Source organism: Poecilia mexicana, unplaced genomic scaffold, assembly GCF_051168715.1.
Source record: "Poecilia mexicana isolate PSO_F unplaced genomic scaffold, ASM5116871v1 scaffold_6, whole genome shotgun sequence".
Lineage (NCBI taxonomy): Eukaryota > Metazoa > Chordata > Actinopteri > Cyprinodontiformes > Poeciliidae > Poecilia > Poecilia mexicana.
In genome coordinates this window covers 26117078-26136824 of record NW_028263375.1, presented here as the reverse complement: position 1 = coordinate 26136824, position 19747 = coordinate 26117078, and the positions used below count along the sequence as shown (strand labels likewise).

Sequence of the window (19747 nt, the reverse complement as noted above, 5' to 3'; positions counted from 1 at the left end):
CATTATCTGTGCTTATTGTTCATCGTTATTGTGATTCTGATCACATTTCATAGAGATGAAGACCTTTCTACACGTGAGCAGAGAGAGAGGGAGAGAAAAAAAATGACTACTTCTTCCACGCGGACCACAATCAGGACGTACGACCGCAGCATATTACCAACATATGCTGTGTACAAAATAACGATGCTGTCAGCTGAACGCTTGATTTATTTAGGTTTAATTTTTAATGATTTATGCTTCCCCAAACTGTCTGCCAGCTGTGTGTGTGTGTCTGTCTGTGTGTGTGTTTTCCTTCAAAGAGGGAAAAATTTATGCAAATAATAGCTTTGGGAAGCTTGTTGGAACAGTCGAAACTGGCAACTAAACACCGAAGACAAAATGTCTTGTACGGACATGCAAAAGCAATAAATGAAGAATGTGGACTTCTGACTCCACTGGGTTGCAGGATAATCCTGTGTATGTTTCATAAAGCACTTCATCATTAAATCAAAGGAACATCTTTTTTTTATACATGTAGAAAAATAAAATAATCCCTTCTTTCAATAAACATGGTTTCTTTTTAGTGTGCTGCTTGAAAAGCAATTTGAAAAGAAATGGGAATATGATTGATGTGGTGAATCAGTAAGTCATTCATAAAGTGTATATATATATATATATATATATATATAATATACATTTAAATTTGAATTCATTTATCTGAGCTACACCTCAAAAATGTATGAACATAACTCAAAATATTAAAACAACCTTTAACATCAGGTTAAATCAGTGTCAAAAACTCCAATATGTAAATAAAAAAGTACAAATCTTTAGTCATAAAATAATTTAAATTCAGTTGGAGTAAATTGTTGACACTCCATAATTTGAGTAGATCCAACATCTGAAGTGTGTGTTCTGCACTGGTTTGTTCTGGGGTCCCGGTGAAACCAAGAACGCTACGATAAAAACAATAAATGAAGTTTCCTGAAATTAATACAATTATCTGGGTTAATAAAATCATCTGACTGTGGAGGTTGTAAAAACACCAAATCCAGAAAAGCAGGATATAAAACTGATAAAATTGATTCTTTTTTTGTGTGTGTTATTCAGGAACGTCGTCCCACTTAAAATCTATTCCTGTTTCTTGTAGTTTGCGTTTCTCCGTATCCACTCTGGCTTGAATTGCTGTTGCCATGGAGGCTCTGATCCAGATTATTAAAATCTATTTCCATCTAAAGGACATTTGACCATCTGAGCAACAGTCCAGTCATTTTTATTTTTTTTCCCTTAGCCAAAGTTACAGCCATTGGTCATCAAGTACATATGACTCAGCATGTCATTTCTGCACCCAAACTCTTGAACCGGCGTTGTTTTTACAATCTTTTTAAGGTTGCGGTCCTCCCAAATGCCTGTGCTCTTTTTGTTGCCGCACTTTTTCCTACCACTCAACCTTCCAGCACGCTGACCTGCCAGCTTCCTCAGCAGTGATGCGTTTTCTTCCCAGTGGAGGATGTCAAGCCACTGTCACATTTTCTTATTGTTGTCTAATATTTCTGCATTAAAGATATTTTACACATTGGTTCTGTGTAACACTCAGATATTCTCACATAATCTTTAATATTTGCAAAAATGGACGCTTGAAATGTGCCACTCAAAGCATTTGGGTTTCACTTCATCACTGCAGGACTGAAACAAATTATTTGACACTTTCTGTTGTTGTAATTCCACACCCATCATGTTTAAAATATAAAACCTTGCACGATTGTGCAATTTTATTTATTTACCATGTTCTACTGGCGATTCTGTTCTGTCCTTCCCCCCCGAATGAAAACGTAAATTTTCAGACATCAGCGTAGAAATGAAAGAAAAGGAAACTTCAAACTACGAAGTCGGGAATTATGTATTTTGCTGTCAACACAACAGTAGCAATGAAAGCTTTTTCTCTTCTCCCCTTTCCTTTTCTAAAAGGTAATGTTTTAGAAACGACGTGGTCATCTCCTAATAGTTTCTAAATATGTATTTCTTATTACATTTAGTACAAAAAAAAGACATCTCTACCCGTTAGTGCTTTTGTTTTAAGATACTATAACATAAATAGACAATTTATTTTCAGTGTTCAGAACAGACAGTTCCAGTGTAACTGGAAAACTAACATTCTCCACCGTATTCCAGTTGGCAGCAAAGGGTTTGACAGAGTTCCCCACTCGAAACTTTGGTGCAACACATTGCACCGCGCTTTTACAAAATGTTCTTCATTTCTCGGCCTCTGACACCGGCCCCAGACAACCTGGGCGGGTGCGGGTCGAGATTCAGTTAAGCTCCCGTTTAGCGGAGATACAACAAGATCTATAAAAGTTGTTTTTTTGTTGTTTTTTTTGTTTTGTTTTTTCTTTAAATCATAGATTTGACAGATCTTCCCCATCAGTCACCTCAAATCAGCTGTGGCCATCTTTTGTCATTCCCATCCGTCTCTGAGTTCCTCCCAAAAACCGACACGTGCATTCCCCCCCCTCCCACCCGAACCCCACCCGGCTGCAACGCGCAGTCCCCTCTGACGGCCTTCTTCTTCCTTACGGATGGTCCCAACTTCACTGTGGATACATCAGTACAAGAGCACAATCCCTATCTGACAGCAAAGTTCTGGGCTATGATCTACTGATACTTAGCAATTACTTTCTGAAAAGCAATTAGATAAGATTCTGCTGTGCAAAACGACGCCACGAAGAGCTGATAGTGTTAAATCCCGTTCGCTTAGCTATACAATCTCTCACTGCTTGAAGACGTGCGGACATCTCGCTCTGTCGGGTCTTTGTTCAACTAGTCCTTGGCGTTTCGCCTGCCGATGACGACATTCCCTTGCGGCCTTTTTACTTGCAGGTAAAAACCTCCGTCCTCTCGCTGCACGTGTTGCATTTGACGAAGCAGCACCATTGGAACTTACAGTTGCACTGCCACACTTTGGTGTACTGGTGCGTGTTGTAGCCACGGCCGCAGCACATGAGGTCGCAGCCGTCCGTGTGCGGCGACGTGCGGTTGCACAGGCGTCCCTGGGTGCCCACGCTCCCCGTGGCCGCGTCCTCCTCGCAGTAGTTGGGCGACCTCTCGATGTAAACGAGGTCCGTCTCCATGGGCTTGCGGTAGCCCTGAGTCTGCTTCACTTTGAGGTGGGTGGGCTGGCGCAAGCGGCTGGCCCGCACCACCTCCACGTGCACGGCATCGTTGTACTTCTCCTTGAGGATGTAGCCGATCTCGCGGAACTTCGGGAGCGTCGTCCAGCAGGTCTTGGTGGTGCAGGAGCCGGAAACGCCGTGGCACTTGCACTCCAGCTTCATCCTTTCTTCCAAAACCTGCAGAGTGGTGAGGGAAGATGAGAACAGCTGTAACTGGAGCAGACAAACACACGTCACCCAGCGGCACAACTGTGTTGTGTACGGATGAGGGCATTTATCCAGAACTAAATATGGTGAAATTCAATTTAAGTCAGTCTCTAAGTGCCGAGTCACAACGAATGTCAGCTGGAGGCTAAACAGTCAACCAAATAATCAACCAACCAGCCTATTAAAGAAACTAATCAAGCAATAATCCAACCAAACACAAACGAACTGAGTCGTTCAACAACAAGCACTTGCTATTCCTGGTTCAGTATTCACAGATTCACCTGCTTGCAATTTTTTTCAATGCAACTCCAAAATATAAATGTAGATATGCCTATCTGTGGATGATTTTCTAAGGGAAGCTGAAACACCTTGGTGTATTGCTATTTGACAAGCTATTGGCTGCCGTTTGTCAAGCAGCCAATCTAGGCGTGCCATTCGTTTTCCTTGATTATTGGCTGTACCAAATATAAGGGAACCTGCAGACCAAGATGGTTTTCACTTGGTGCATTAATGCATATTAAGCATCTTTAGAGTTAGCCTAAGTTTTCATGAATTTTATCTAAGCACCGAATACTGGAGAGCCATTTTAATAAACTAACAAATCAGGCAATTAACCAACCAGTCATCCAAGTAGCCAACTAATAAATATCTAATTATACAACCAACCAATAAACCAGCTACTTATAGAATTAAACACCCAATCAATAAAATAACTATCCAATCAACAACCAATTAAACAAATAATTAAGCATTTAACTCACCAGTTAATCAAGTGGTTAACCAACAAAGTAACTAATCAATGGCACGCTTTTGGTTACCGACTATCAAACTGCTTAAGGCCAATTCTGAACCAACAAGAAAAAGAAGAAGAAGCACTTCGTGTCTTTGCTGATATTTCCAGTAAGAGATGATAGCGCTGATTACTTGCAGCCACAGGCACTTCGTCAGACGCTGTCAGTCTAGATGACTGCCGACCTGGGCGAACAAATCCAAACATATCTTAATTCTCTCCCCTGCGTGTCACGGCCTGTCCTGAAAGAAAGGTAAATTGTACGTACGAGTAATGTACCATCCTGTAATTTTCTCTATCTTCCCTAAACCACATCAGTCAAGGGTGGAAAATAAGCCGTCAGTCATCCTGAAAGGGTTAAATCAAGATTGTTTCAGGAAACGTGTTGCACATGCAAATCCAAACAAAGACCGGCTCAATTATAGGTTTGCGGATTGAAGTGGAATCCGTAATGATAATATACATGTTAATAAATTAGCAAAGCAACTCTATTACCAAAGAATTATTATAATTTTTTTTTCCAGGTTTGGATTCTTCCCTCCTAAGGCCTGGTTTCTGTTTCTTTGTGGTCATCGACCACATATGGCAGCAAAGAAGAAGAAGAAAACCTACTCTCTCGGGATATGGTGACTATTGTATTCTGACACTTCAAAACTTAAAAACACTCGCAATAAAAAATTGCACTTTGTTGAGGTTGAGCTGAATCATTCTTAAAAGGCAATGGGAGCCAGAAACAAGGGAGTGGAGTTCAAATGGCTCCTATTAACACATCTATAATAGTCTGACATGAGGCCTTTAACCCAATTAGGAGCCCTCAACTTGCACTGAACCAAGCGTTTGACTTTTTTTTTTTTTTTTGTCGAAGACGCTGGTTGGTTGGTTGGTTGTGCAGCTTTTTCCTGGCGCCCAGCCTTTCCAGAGGCACAAGTCATCCCTTCTGTCCAACACTTCTACGAACGTTTGCGAGTGACGTTCAGTATCTTTGTCAGTCTTGTCTGTGCACCAGTGCGGTCACAGTTTCCCAGTTTAAAGACGTTTGATTGAAAAAACATGAGTTCCCCGAGCAACATAAAAGCCAGGGTCAGCTGTCAAATTTGCCGCGGATGTTGATTCAGAGCGAGGATTTCCAAAAATGCGCAGCGCAGAACCCACAAGGAATGCCTGGCATAGGGAGCCTGACAGATGCATGGAAACATTTACTTAAAGAACGTCGATCAAAGCCTCCGATCTGTTCCTGATTAGTCCAGCACGGCCGAGAGTCCCGTCTCCAGATTGCTTGTCAAACACCCTGCAGCCCTCCCAATTCTGCACCATTTGAGCAGTGTGGTGTTTCACTGGGTGTTCTTTTACATTTGGTTTGATCACTGAATATAATCATGTAATTATAGTCTTCTGTTTTAATGATGGTCCATATTAGTGTTTGGAAAAAAAAAAAAATAAAATCTCATCACTCTTCCTGTGTTGAGTTTTCTCTCATCAGAACCAGGGTTTATTTTTATTATTGGCAATAAATATACAACAGGAGGGGTTTTTGGCCAAACTGTTGTGGCATTTAATGCAAAAGTGAAAAGATTCATAATTGTTTTGTAATATTATTTTTTGCTTTGCAAGTGCAGTTAACCACAGTATTGAGGAATAAAACACATTGTGAAACCACAAACTACACAGTTTAGGCTTCTGGAGCGGCGACCGCACTATGATTACAATTAAATGATGATTAAAAGGTAGAATAAGCTCACATATTGCAGATTTACTTGGCATAACCGTGACGTTTTCTGTGAAAGATGAGCAAATTATATTATATAAGCTACGTTGATGTAGGAAGATAAAAGACATCGCTCAGTTTCCATTATTGATGTTTAGCAAAGTTTCCCTTCATGCTGTTCATACAGGTTAAGAGTTGGGGCGTGTAATTTTTCTTAATGTTTTATTTTACATATTTGTTAAAATGATAATTATGCCGTGACTGTATCATTTAAGACCAATGAAAACATTTTTTTAAAAATCGAGCTCCTCTGCCTTCTCCCTATGAGGCAGAGGATCTACTTTCCTCTGAAAAAAATATGCAGCTCCATCAGAAACAACCAATCAGAGCCAGGAGGAGGGTCTTAGCGCTGCCAATCACAGTCGTGTACACAGCTCATGTCCTCCCTCTTGCTCTCTGCTGCGCTGCAGCCGGTTCACACCAGAGCCTGTCGTGAATGCTAAGGCTAGTTAGCATGAACGCCGATTACGGCAGACAAACGGTTTTCCTCGAACATTAACTTGATTCTCTGCCATTAATCCACACTGAGCAGCGAATACACGGGGTTGACTGACAGCGCTAAGACACTCCTCCTGCTCTGATTGGTTGTTTTTTGACCAATCAGAGAGCACGTCTGCAGACAGGAATAGCAGCACAGGGAGGAAGTGGAGGAGCTCAATTCTTTTTCACAGATTACCAATTTCATATTAACGACATGGTGAAAACGATTTTTAAATTTAAAAAAAAATAAAAGTTACATAATGATGCTTTAAATAAGATTCCAGAAAAAGTGAGTGGAAGTTTTCTCTGGATTTCTGGGAGCAGAATATCACACTCTTCCTCGGCGTCAGTCAAACGTACACGTCTTCTTCCTTCCACTCGACAAAAACAAAGTCGCCTATCGCTCTTACTACTGGCTGCAGACTAACTACCACAGCAGGTAGCCCAACTAATACTGCCTAATTATTAACCATTATGACACTACGTAGCTTTTTTATTAGCACAATGCTAACACCAACATGCTGTTTTACAGCTTTTTAGACTTTCAAATAGCCTAACCTGAACTAGAGATGATAGGCTGTAGTCTAGATGATTTCATCAGAGCAAAGCTGCAGCGTAGACCACATTAGTTCTTAATCCAAAATACTGAACAGGTTACGTCTGCGCTGAAGGAGAGTGATTTAAACTGCTTTGATTTTTTTTTTTTTTTTAATAAAAACACAAAATGACAGACATTGTTGGTGTTTTTCAGCATTAGGAACGCCTCAGATCGAGACGGGAAAGAACATTTTACTCCGTCTCACTTAAAATTTGATTATTCCCCAACATCAACGCTCCCCATCCCTAGCAGTGAAGACAGTGATAACAGCATTGACAGGCAATCTGTGAGATGTTGGGAGAATAAAACCAGCGTCTAAACTTAAGCGTGCTGCTGGGGTCCAGTTCTAAAAATCGTCCATTCGAGTTATTTCCACCAAAAATGTGAGAAACTGCTGTGAAACACTGGAACCCAGAGCCTCCGGGCTGCGTTTCTGAGGGAGCCGGGGCGAGACCAGAAACAGCGCCAGCCCTGTCAGCCCAGCATGCCAGCAGCCTGGCACCCGCCGGCGCTGACCCGGATCAGTCTGCTCCGCTAACACCGCCATTGTCAGCCTGCTTTCACACCCTGAATAGACGCAGTCAGATGGGAGTGACATGTTTTGGTTTTGTGCAGACAACTGCAATAATATCCACTTCCTGACTTTCACACTTCATAATTCCGTGAGCAGAAATGGAAATAAGGAAAGCCAATCCTCCGTCTGTCAGCCGCCGGGCGGGGCCGCAGCTCTCCTCGGACGGGGCAGAAACCAAGCAGTCGGTCAGATCGCTCACTTCATTTTTTTTTTTCTTTTGTTTACAATTTTCAGAATCAGAACAAGCAATCGCCTGATAATGATGCGTAAAATAAAATATTCACTCCCCTTCAATATTCACATTTGGTCATGGTACAACTACAAACTTCAATTTACTTGTAGCAGGGCCGGGGATTTATCGCGTCGTTTCTCATTTATTGCGATGAATTTTTTTGGATAAGCGTTCTGATTAATGTTTAAAATCCCTTAAAGCTTTCCGTATCGTTGGGATTGTGAATTTCACTAATCTCCCCACAATTTACTTCATTATCAAAACGTTTGAAAATTGCAATGAAATCGTTTAAACCGGAACATATTCATGTGTTTAAATGGCCCAGTCAAAGTCCAGATCTACGTTACTACAATATACTTCCACATCACGGTTCTTGCCTCACTTTTTCACCCGAACATTTCGGTTTTGCTGTACAGACTGAAAAGCTTATTTTCTTATTTAAAGATCTTGTGATTGAAGTTTCTGCCCTTTTCTATTTATTAATTTTTTTAAGCTGCATTGTTCTTGAGGAGTGTCCTTGTCAAAATAAAAGCTGTCAAATAAGACCAGAGGAGATGTCCCAATGCTTTTAGAAGCATTTCTACATTTTCTTTTTTTGCTAATTATCAAACCCAAAAGCGAGTGCAAGAAAATATGAATTGTTGACTCTGGTTTAAAAAAAAAAAAAAAAAGGAAAGCATTTTTCTTTTCGAGCGTCTTGAGGTTCTCGGAAAGCGGTCCCGTTACCTTTCTGCCTGCCTCGTTGTTGTGCAAGTTCATCAGGCGGCGGGGCGTCTTCTTGATCTCCCGGGCGTCCACGAAGCGCCGCGAGAACTCGATGCCGTACTTGATGTCGGCCGAGCAGCCGCCCCACTTCCAGCCTTCCTCCTGGTTGTAGTAGCCCTGCTTCTCCCGGTCGCAGCCACACTGGCTCAGGTTGCCCTGGCTGCAGGCGGCCGTGATGGCGTGGGCCACCCCCGCTGCCGTGATGGCATAGGTGAAAGCTGCTTCCCGACTGCCTGAGGGAAAGACAGTAGATTGTTTTTAGAAAAAAAAAAAAGGTTAAAAATAAGAAAGGAGTCTTTTTTTTTTTTTTTTTTTTAAAGCAAACATTCTGGAGATCAACGAAAAGTGAGGGAAAAAAAGTGTACATATAATTAGTCGTAACGCCTTTTCTTGTAGGTAATTCTGAGTAGAACAGATTCTAAATTCGGGGCATCGTCCTAATGGGTCGCCAGCTTCCCTCCTGCACCTCGGTACGAATACGGTTGCATTCCTGACCGCAGCGTCCTCGGGCCCGGCCCAGAGAGAGCGCAGCGTCAGAATTCCAGAGTGGGGAGAGATTTTTTTCGGTGCTGTCCAAAGTGCTGAATTCCTCCGCAGGAGCACCTTGTTCTGCTGCCCACTCTGCACACGGCCCGGGGGCTGCGGGTCCCCTCTCCTCACTGACGCACGCGCGCCTCGTTTATGAGGAGAAATCGCTCCATCGTGTCCAGCGGTGACAAGGTGTTCACGTGATAATGGAGGCGGCTGGATCTGCTGGGGCCGATATTAATGCTGGTGGAAAAGTCGGGCTGATCCAGGTCTGTGTTTTGGCCCTGCTGCCGTTAGTTTAAAAAATATATATATATTTCCAGAGTTTCCAGGACAAAGGGAAAGTATGGACTTTGATTTAAGCAGCTCTCAGGTTCTGGTGGAAAAGGGAAGCAGTGTATTAGAATAAATGGATGTTCAGGCTTAACGATTCTAATTCTTTAAAAACTAGCTGCTGCCATCTATCCGTCCGTCCATCTTCTCGTCTGTGGTGTCCTGTATAAATATGACTTCTGTAGAAAGGTCTCGGTATGTGGTTAAGTTTTAAACATTTAAAAATCCAACCAATGTTTAAAAGTTCAGAGCTGAAGGCCGAAAACGCTTCTCTGTTACCAATCAGCTGTAATTTTTAAAGGGGCAATGTTATTTATTTTCCAAGCACAAAGTGCCATTTAATAGCACAGTCAATTTCTTCTCCTCGAGTTGATATAAAAATATACCAAATATGCCTTAAAAAAATTTGACTCTGTAATTTATAGACCTGAAATTGGGCCTCTGTCTCTTTAAGAAGCTCCTGCTCTTTTCAGCACTCTGTCTGCAGCAAGTCATGACACGGCTCCTCTATTAACCCGTTAATATTTTTACCAGCGTTACACTGAGAATTAGCTTGCATAATTAGCTCAGCAGATGTGCAGTTCCTCCAGGTGTTTGCTAATTGCTGCCAGCTAGTCTTAAGGAGCTGAGTGGGGGGAAGGAGAGGGCTGCTCGGTGAGGCCGTAGCTTGGAGACTGCAACTCCGAGCTTCGTGGTGAGATCAGGCGTTTTGCACAGCTGACTGGTTGCCACGGGAGACTAAAGGATTTCTCAAACATGTATGAAAGAATCAAAGCAACAATCCAGGTATGTTTTTGATGAGGAAATGACATCACAACACCATGTAAAGCTCAAAAGAGTTGAATTTACATAATACTTTTCCCCCCCAAATGGTCAGTATTTATTGTTTCAGCTCTGACTCATATAATCTTGTCATGCCGTCTTTTGACATGTCTGTGGGACTTGAGCACAGATGCAGCCACAACGAATCATTAATCAATTATTGAAATAATCACAAACTAATTTAGTGAACAATTAATCGTTTACTGGAGTGTACAGACTCAGAAAAAAGCCATTTGTTTAAAGAACAACACAGAGCAGAAAAGATAAAGCTGTATATAAATATATATAGAAGACAGAAACAAATCTTTGTAAATATATTCTACTCAGAACTCCTCAAGTGGTACAGCTTCAGCTTTACTTGGTTCAACGTCTTTTTTTTTTTTTACATCCAATTAATCGATTAATCATCAGAATATTTGATTGAGTAATTGACTAGTAAAAACAATGTTAGCCCCGATTGTCTTGTGCTTCACTCCAGTTGTTGGCATTAGCCTTGGTAAATTATTTCTGAATTTTCACAACCCAAACTCTCTGTGACAATTTGCTTTTCTTAAATGGTTTTCAGAGGAGCGGAGTGGAACATATGAAGACAACTCTGGGAACAAACATGGTACAGTACGCGTTCGTGAGCAAGTACTGAAAACCTGAATTCAGGAGCACAGTGGTGACATTTTGTTACCGTGGGAGATGAGGTTCAAATCAACCAATCGCAAGGCAGCGACTCAACGCAATTAGCCATCTACACACTTCAGAGTGAGGGCTTGAATAACTTTAGAACGTCATGCGAGAACATCAGATGAGCTGCAGCTGCGTGGACTAAAACAAAAACAATTTGTCAGAAGCACCGATTGGGTCAACATTACAGAAAGGTTACAGTAGCTCAGGTAACCACCGGTTTCAACCAGAAATATCTGAAAGTTCATGAGCTGCACCAGCAAAACGTCACTTCCAAACTGGGGCTGCAATCTGCAGGCTTGATTTCAGCCACGACATTTGGACAGTACGGTGAAAGATAAAACCCAAAACAAACAGGATGGATCCATCCTCCCTCGAGAGCAATTATGAAGCAAAACCTAAACTTTGGGGTCTTAAAGCTGTGCTTACCAAAAGCAGGAAGTAGTTGAAGACAAAGTGTGTAGTAACTGATTATTGTCTAATATTACCACTCGTTAATAATCCCTCTGAAAGATGTTCAAAGCGCTACAAAGCGATAGCTTTCAACACTTCATTTAGGTATCCAACAAAAGGTATCCATGGAAACACATGAATTGCATTCTTCATTCCCTGCAGATGCAGAAAATTGATGAACTTTAAAAAGAAAAACCTAAATGTAAGAGAGAAATGGAAAAAAAAAAAAAACTATGTGCATCTTTTTTCCCCCGCTATATTTAAAAAACTAAAAATATTAAGTTGGAGGAAGTTAATAAACATCACTGCAGTCTGATTTAAACCAAGGTTGAACGTTAACTTCCTTTTGGTGATTATTTTGCCTTTTGTACCATGTTTTATGAGACTCTTAAATAAAAAAACTAATTTATTTTTATGTACTGCTAATTATAGCGCATTTATGATGCCGTTTGCAGCTGTTTTACAGCTGATTTCCTCCACAGATGGGCTTTTTACACCTCTCAATCGGGACTCGGGAGTAATTTTTTTTTTTTCTCAACTCTCCAACATGTTTTCACCCAAAGCTGCTGTTAATTTCCCATCCTGGGACTGGCACTCTGCAGCTAATACCATGGCCACAGGTTTTGCCCAGAGGCGACTGACTCACCACTGCTTGCTTTTTTTGGTTAGCAAGCTAGAGCTGTGCCCCACCAGCTTGTGGTAACGTTCTGCTGCCCCTACCTCACACACACACACACACACGCGCACACACACACACACACACACACACACACACACACACAGACGTACATGCACGCACCGCAAAGTGACTGGCCTCCACCCTGACACACATCCACTGTTTAAAAGGCATTTTGTACATGGATGCACAAACAGAGTGACACTGTAATGTTTAAAACAGGACAAAGGTAGTTTCCAGAGAAAGGGTGGTTCCCTCGGCACATTTCCGGGCCCGTCGGGCTCCGCCGTTCACGGGGGGAAACGCATGATGATGAGGTTGTTGAGGTTTTTGCCCCCCCCCCCTCAGAACTCCCTCTCCTCCTCCCGACGGGTCTGGGGTTGGAAAACCTTTCCGGCTGAAGAAAGTCTAACTTCACAAGCAGAATTTGCTGGCTTTGGCTTGTCAAATGAGTCGAGCGTTAAGACTACCGCGCTAATTACTCTGCACTTTACTCCCGTAAAGCTGATGCCCGGATTGGCCGGAACTGTGCTAAACGCACCCATTAGGGCATCGATAATCCCTAAAGAGCCTTAGCCCCAAACGTTCTGACAGTCCTCCAGCAGGAACCACCCTGGGATAGCCTCGCCGGCTGCCAGTGGAAAGTTGGCCTGACTGGAGAAACCTCAGTGCATTTGGAAACATCCAGGAGAGAAGAATGGGGGCTATATTAAACCAGATGTCTAATGGAGTTTAGTGGCAAGTGTCTGCTCCGGTAGCCAAGAAGGAAGGCGAAGCAGATCAGCATTACTTTTCCCCAAAATGTGGTGTGGGAGGTTATAAACAACCAAAACATATCCTGTTATATTCCACCATGTCAGTAGCAAAAAAAAACAACACAAAATGAACTGAAGGATACTGAGTCAGTCTGCTTTTGGCCTACACATTAAACACCCACATCACTTTGGAAACCGGCCCCTGCTGAGATGCCCGACATGTTTTTGTTTTTCGTTTTTTTTTTTCACCGTCTGTCGGAACCAAGACACACACACACACACGCACACACACACACACACACACACACACACACACACACATAAAGAAATATATTTATATACAAGGATGTAGCGGCTGGCCACTGAAACGGCGATCTGTGTTTAGAGATGGAGGGAAGCATTGAATATGACACAGCACGGGAGATTTACAGCCAGCAATACTGCGCAGGCAGCGCTGGTGTAGCATAAACTGGATGATGTTAACACAGCCGCTGACCTCAACAGGCCTTGGTTTGTCTGCTGATCACAGACCGAGGCTGGGCCGTGCTGCTGACAGGAGAGGAAAAGGAAAAAAGATATACTGGTGGGATTTGGACAAAGGCTTGGCTGTGGAGAGGCAAACAAAACACACAGTGGGTTTTTTTCGTGTCCGTACGCGACTACGCGGAGAGGCTTGAGAGAGCATCTGAGGTTTTTTTCCCCCCCGCATTCTGTCACGTCACAAGCGGAAACGTTGACGTTGTGGCGCTGGGATTTTTATGTGACAGACGGCCGCAAAGCGTTGCAAGATTTTATTCAAAAAAACTTGGAAGTGGGTTTATGGGATGTTTACAAACAAAAACCTAAAAAAAAAAAAGTGTGACATCCTTTCTTATCCATTTGCTCCATCAAGTCTGACCATCCCTCCTCACACAAAACATGATGCAGCCACCACCTTGATACTAGGTGCTTTCTACTTGAAGCTTCTGGTTAAGAAAATCAACAGGTAGTATCATTAAAAAAACCCAGAAACAAAATAGTCAGAAATTATTCTTGCATTTTTCCACTGACACCATTGTTCGGAAGATCTCTTTGCCATCACCCTAATCTTTAGCTTTCAGACTCTTGCTAAGAAATATGAACCTTTACATCACCTCCACTCAGAATAAACCTACTTATAAACATACTGCATTAAAATTAATTGTTTTCAATCTATTCCTGTTTGTAGTCTGTGTTAATTCAGACCATAAAATACATCCGACCTTTTTGGTGTAATAGGCAAATATGGAAAGCTGTGACTACTTTTGCACAGTAATATTGTGATATGTCATCAGCACCACTTCTTTATTATTTTTTTTATATCACTTACACCAGTAGATCCTTGTTAGTGGATCTACTAATCCATATGAAATACAGCCAGACCCAATCAGTGTGGAAAAGCTGTTACTGAATGCATAATTCTCTATTTTTATTTTTTTCCCCTATATTGTGTGTTACAGTGCACAGTATATGCTTAGAAGTAGGAACAGTTTTTTTTGCCCCCCCTTCTCAGAACAGCTGGTCCTGAAATTTGACTCCAATTGTCACTTGCAGGTTGCACTAGTGCAAAGAAAGGCGTGCAGCTCAAACAAACACTGAAACATGAAAACTGTCGAGTTAAAGGAGTTTAAAAGAACTATTGATCTGACGTTACACGGTGTTGCGGAGGAGGAGCTGCAGTCTATCCACTGTGTTCTCCACACATTTCTCCTAAAGACCAGCTAGCAATATAAACTTTTTTTTGTACTGATTAAAGTCTTAGAAGTGTAAAGTGTATTTCTTTCCAGTCAACTTCTTTTACTTCGATACCATTAAGTAAGATCGAGTGCCACCGACCACCTTCAGAAGTTGCTCACAGAGTAAAACGAGTTCACCTGTGAGTAATTCATTCTGAGAATAGATGCAGCTGTTCTGCAGAGGCCTCCGGGGTTCGTTAAGGAGCGTCAGAGCAAACGGAGCCGTGGAGAACAAGACACGCAGCAGACAGGTCACAGAGAAAGACGCTGATGAGTTTAAAGGAGGGACAGATTATAAAGCAATATAAAAAAAATTTGAGGCTTGGCCTGCTGAAATAAATCAATTAATAGAGTGATAAATTAAAACAAGGTTGATTATTTCCATTTGCATGATTGTTTTCCTCATGTGTGTCTTTCTATCAAAGGCTGGATGACAGGAGACGTCAATCTGGTGCTTTGGTCGGAACTAGCTCCGTTTTTTTTGAAGGACAGTTTTGTGTGTCATATGGTTACCTAAAACAAAAGTTTAAAAAAAAGGTCTTATTGTCACTTTTATAGTACCACAAAATATCATGATAAAACTTTAAATCCGTGTCGCACAGCCCTATAGAGGCGGTATCCTTAGCAACTGTTCAAAAGGTTTCGGAACGAGACGTTTCCTCTTCACCGTGGATCCTGCAGACGGTCGATGCTTCCAATTAAGCCAAATTAAATAAATGACTGCTGATGGGGAATTCAAGCCGTTTCATTGAGGCGTGTAGGAGCAGGAAAAGGACAGCAGCTCTGGAGACAAGAGATGGTCAAACACATGCATGCTATGGAATGGCCTAGTCAAACTCCAGCCCTAAATCCAAACGAGAATCTGTATGCAGTGATTAATGTGCAAAGCTGTAAACTTCAGGTCATCCTTACTGTCATTCAACTCAACATCAGAGATGCACTGCAGAGCAAAAATTACAATACATAATGGGTCACAAGCAGAAACCAGCTGGACAAACTATGAAGGAAAATAAAAATAAGCATTAAAGAATAACATAAAATAAGAACCAGATCCAAAAAATGGCGCAGTATGAATAAAACACGCACTACTGCTATGCCTCTAACCGTCACTGGATGTGGAAACACGACACATTTTTCAGGTTGTAAAAAATATTATAATTTCCTTACAATTCACAGGTAGACGATGCCCAAATCCCCAAAGAATTTAGAGAAGATTCTGCTTGTAAAACAACCAAAGTTGTAAAAGTCCAAGGGGTGGGAATACTTTAACAAGACATCGTCCTGCACCGGAGAAGAACATCCAAACATATATAGGTAAACAAAGAAAAGACTGAATGGAAGAGGAACACAGTTGAAAGCCTTGCAACAGAGAAACGCACACACAGAGTCTAGCAGCGCAGCTGAATGGCCTTTCCGCACAAGCCGGGCCTGTTTGTGGCGGGGCAGTGAAGGGGAAAGCTTTGTGAAGTCCACTCTTCCCAGACGTGCACTCACACCCCGAGGACACAGGAGGCCCGGGTTGCGTAAGACTAAGACCTCTCAGCCGGACAGCGACGCAGCTGAGCCTCGGGTCCGTTAGGAACAAGAAGATCCCGTCGCAGACAAACAACACCACAAAGGAGAACAAAGGGGAAAGTGTCACCTGCTGGTGGTCAGGAGTCTCTACACTGATTATGTCTGAATGGATCCCGGTCATGAAAGCAGCCGTGTGTTTCCCAAGTGAAAACGGAGATTAGTTTCCTCGCTTTTTGACTTGCATGTTTCCGATCATCAGAGACGTTTTCGTGTCTGACATAACGCAACCCGAACCTAAATAAACCTGACGCGCCAAAAACTCCACTTCTGAAGTTCAGGTTAAGGTTCAACGTTTGTCATATGCTTGGTAGAGACACGCTTCCTTGGATAACGAAAAGCTAAAGAATGCCGCTTAAAAGATTTCTAAAAAAGCTCAAAATGTAAAATAGCCTCATAGATGTATACATTTTCTACAATAAATTGTGTAAATAAAGCAATGTAATATGCCAAAGCAACAAAATAAGAGGGGTTTTTGAAGATCCTAGTCAAAGACACATCTGCTGAAGATGACATAACTGATGAACGTTTCATACCAATCGATATTGATAATTATCAATTAGCTGTTTTAACTGCCAAACACTGGGTGACCTTTCCTGTTTTACCATTTTTCCCTCCACAACATTGCTTTTTCTATTTTTAAGCAGTTGAGGCTTAAAACTTAAGCTGCTGCTGCGCAAATTACTCAACAAGGCTGTTGCTAGGTAACCAAAGAACGAGCTGCTAGCTAGCTGGCAGCTAAGCTAGCTGTCAGCTAGCTTAGCTGACAGCCAGCTAACTCCTCACAGTTAGCTGCCTGTGAGAGGTTGAGCAGCTGGAGCCTTTCCTCTGCCTACATCCCCCAGAATGCTGTGCGGTTCTGGGTCGGAGATCAGTAAAATGATTGAATCTTGTATCAGACAGCAGTTGTTGCCACTAAAGATGCTGGTACGCAGTTTTTCAGCTTGAGTCATCCCCTCAGCCCCCGTCTAAAAAGTGAAAGTGCTCACTTTATATTTGTCTGATATTAGAACTAGTTCAACAATCTGTAGTATTTAAGTGCAACAAAGTATAAACAGAAGGAATCTGTAGGAGGGAGGGGTCAGTACTTTCGTCATTTTATGTTCATCCGGTTAGAATCGACTCTGCCGTCTCCACCCCCAAAACAAAACAGCGCACGGAAAACTCAAAGCAAAGCAGCCGAGTAAATATGAATATGATAATGAGCAGAAGCCCCAGTCAACTCCATCAAAGGAAAAGAGGAGCGAGGGCATAAAGTTGTGACACCGAAAGCACCAAAAATAGGCTGCGACCAAAGCCAAGCCGATCCTGGAAGTGTGTCTCCGGGGCCCCGAGAAAGGGAAGGAAAGCTGGAGGAAAACCCCGAGCTTTGTATACCAATCACTGGACTGACTGCGGCCCTCTCCACTACTGTTTTCCGTTCCGCTTTATGTACCGTTGCTATGAACATATGCTCCTAGCAAATTATAGACACAGTTGTGGTCTGTGAGGTTTTTCAGCTCGAGGAATTAGCACAGCCATGTTCCTGTACAATAAAATAATATTGTTTTACCAGAACCGGGCTCTACATTCCCCTCAGAGCTCGCAACGGCGAGACAAGGAAGCGGCACGCTCTGGCGCGGCCGCTCACTGATGGGTCCCACCACCCCAACCCCTACCTCCCCTCCCCCCCGGGTTTGATTCATATAATGAAGAGGGCTTTAAGCAGTAAAGCTAACCCAATTATGAGAGTATTCAGCATTGGCGGTAGAGTATTAAAAACCCTGAGAGTTTAAGTAAGCTGTCTCCCAGGCATAGAAAATTGTGCTGGCAGAAAACATTTTTCAAAAGCATCCTTTTTCTTCTCTGAGCTCCCCGAGGTGGATATAAATCCTTCTAACTGAACGCTCAGACTTGCTAAAACAAGCACAAATCCTTCTCCCCTCGCTCCCTCCCTGCTTTCATCCTAATAATGACACCAAATCAGGACCTCACCTGCTCGGATCTGAAAAAATGAGGGGCTCTGCGGGGGCAATTATCAGGTTCAAGTGAGGTGAATGTTGAGGATTTTCCTCCGTTTTGATCCCGTTTGACTTCGCTTCGTCTTTGTCAAAAAAAAAAAAAAAAAAAAAAAAAAAAACATATTTACTGAGATATACAGCTGAAGATGCGTTTATCATTATCACTATAATCAGCCAGTCAAATACCCCCGCTGATTACACGTTTCCTTTCTCATTACAAAACAGCTCTCCAGAGCTGAGATTTCCATATGCTCGACCAAAATGTGGTCCAACTTATTTTCTCACGCTCCCACCGCAAACGGCTATGTGTTTTATAGGGACTTTATGCGATAGTGTCATGTGTAAAGCTTGTTGAGGGCGCCGTTGGCAACGTGACAGCGTAGGGTAGGACGATGGCGAGCAGAAAATTGGATTCAACAATGGAAAAAAAAAAGAAAAAAGACTTGAGGACAAGGGAGCAACAGAAGGCAGCAATAAACCAAAGAAACCAGAGAGCCTGGTGGAGGTGTGGTTGTGGCGTGCAAGCCAGGTGAATGTAGTCGATCAGAAATTAATGGCGGCTCGAGCTGAGTTCAGGAAATGACACTACAAAGACAAGGAATAGTTGGAAACTCAACCAAAACACTGGGAAAACAGAACTAAATACGGAAAATACAAACCCAACGTACGAAGCAAAGATGAAATGCATAGGTATATGACAGGAAGTAGCACATAGTTGTGACGTGGAACAAAAATAAGACATTTTTTTACGAGCAAAAACCTGAAACGTGTGACGAACATTTGTATTCAGCTTCTTTTGCCTCTGCAGTTTTAGAACCGCTGTTTGCTGGATTAGCTGGATTGTGCTGTAGGTGTCTAAGTCAAGAGCTTCTGTCCATTAGCTTTGGAATGCATCTGCTCCAGCATAGCTGAATAAAATGGCCGAATTTCCTCGTCAACATGTCATTCAGCTCTGTAGGTGGACTTTAATCTCAGTGGTGTTTCAGGAAGCAATGTATCAAAAAGTTGGTGGACTTTGGCATGTCTAGTTTGCGGTAATCGTTGCAGATCTGGCTGCATGTCTATCCCACAAAACTTCCTCATCACTTTGTCTCCACTAGCACAATTCAGCTATAACAACACCTAGCTTTTCCATTTGGGCTAAAACATTCAGTTTTTATCTTATCTATTCAGAGCACCTTCTTCCGTAAGACCTCTTAATGGGTTTTGCTAAAGAAAATAGACTTTCAGGAATGACTTTCTTGTTTCTCTTCCATAAAGACCAAATTTGTCTTTATGGAAGACAAATTTAGTGCATAATGAGTTGTCTTGCTTACAGATTCTAGATCTCTGCAGCTCCTCCAGAGTTGCCTTAAGTGTCTTGACCTGTATGGCTCTGACTCTGTAGGACAGTTTTAAGTCTTTCCCTTCTTCTGCACAAACACCAGACTTGAATAAGTGGGTGACTAACAGGCTTCTGCAGTACTTGGTGGCATGCAGAGGAGGTCATGCAATCATTTGAATCAGGTGTTCTGGAACAGAGAATTGATGTATGTGATGTTGGTGTATGTGAACCGCCATGTCTTGGAGAGGTTAAATGTTGTGACTCGGACGGGAAGTCTGAATACTGACGAACGACG

General features: G+C 42.3%; 1 protein-coding gene across 2 annotated transcripts in view; it reads right to left on the bottom strand.

Moving 5' to 3' along the window:
* Window positions 1-1064: 1064 nt before the first annotated feature.
* wnt7bb (wingless-type MMTV integration site family, member 7Bb) overlaps window positions 1065-19747 on the bottom strand; it is a 45820-nt gene continuing 27137 nt past the window's right edge. For both annotated transcript variants that reach the window (XM_014985982.2, XM_014985976.2), the window contains exons 3-4: window positions 8522-8793; window positions 1065-3326 (exon numbers count right to left, since the gene is read on the bottom strand). In XM_014985982.2, coding sequence (XP_014841468.1) covers window positions 2847-3326; window positions 8522-8793 — 752 coding nt within the window. In that variant the 3' untranslated portion in view covers window positions 1065-2846. The remainder of the gene's footprint in view (window positions 3327-8521; window positions 8794-19747) is intronic.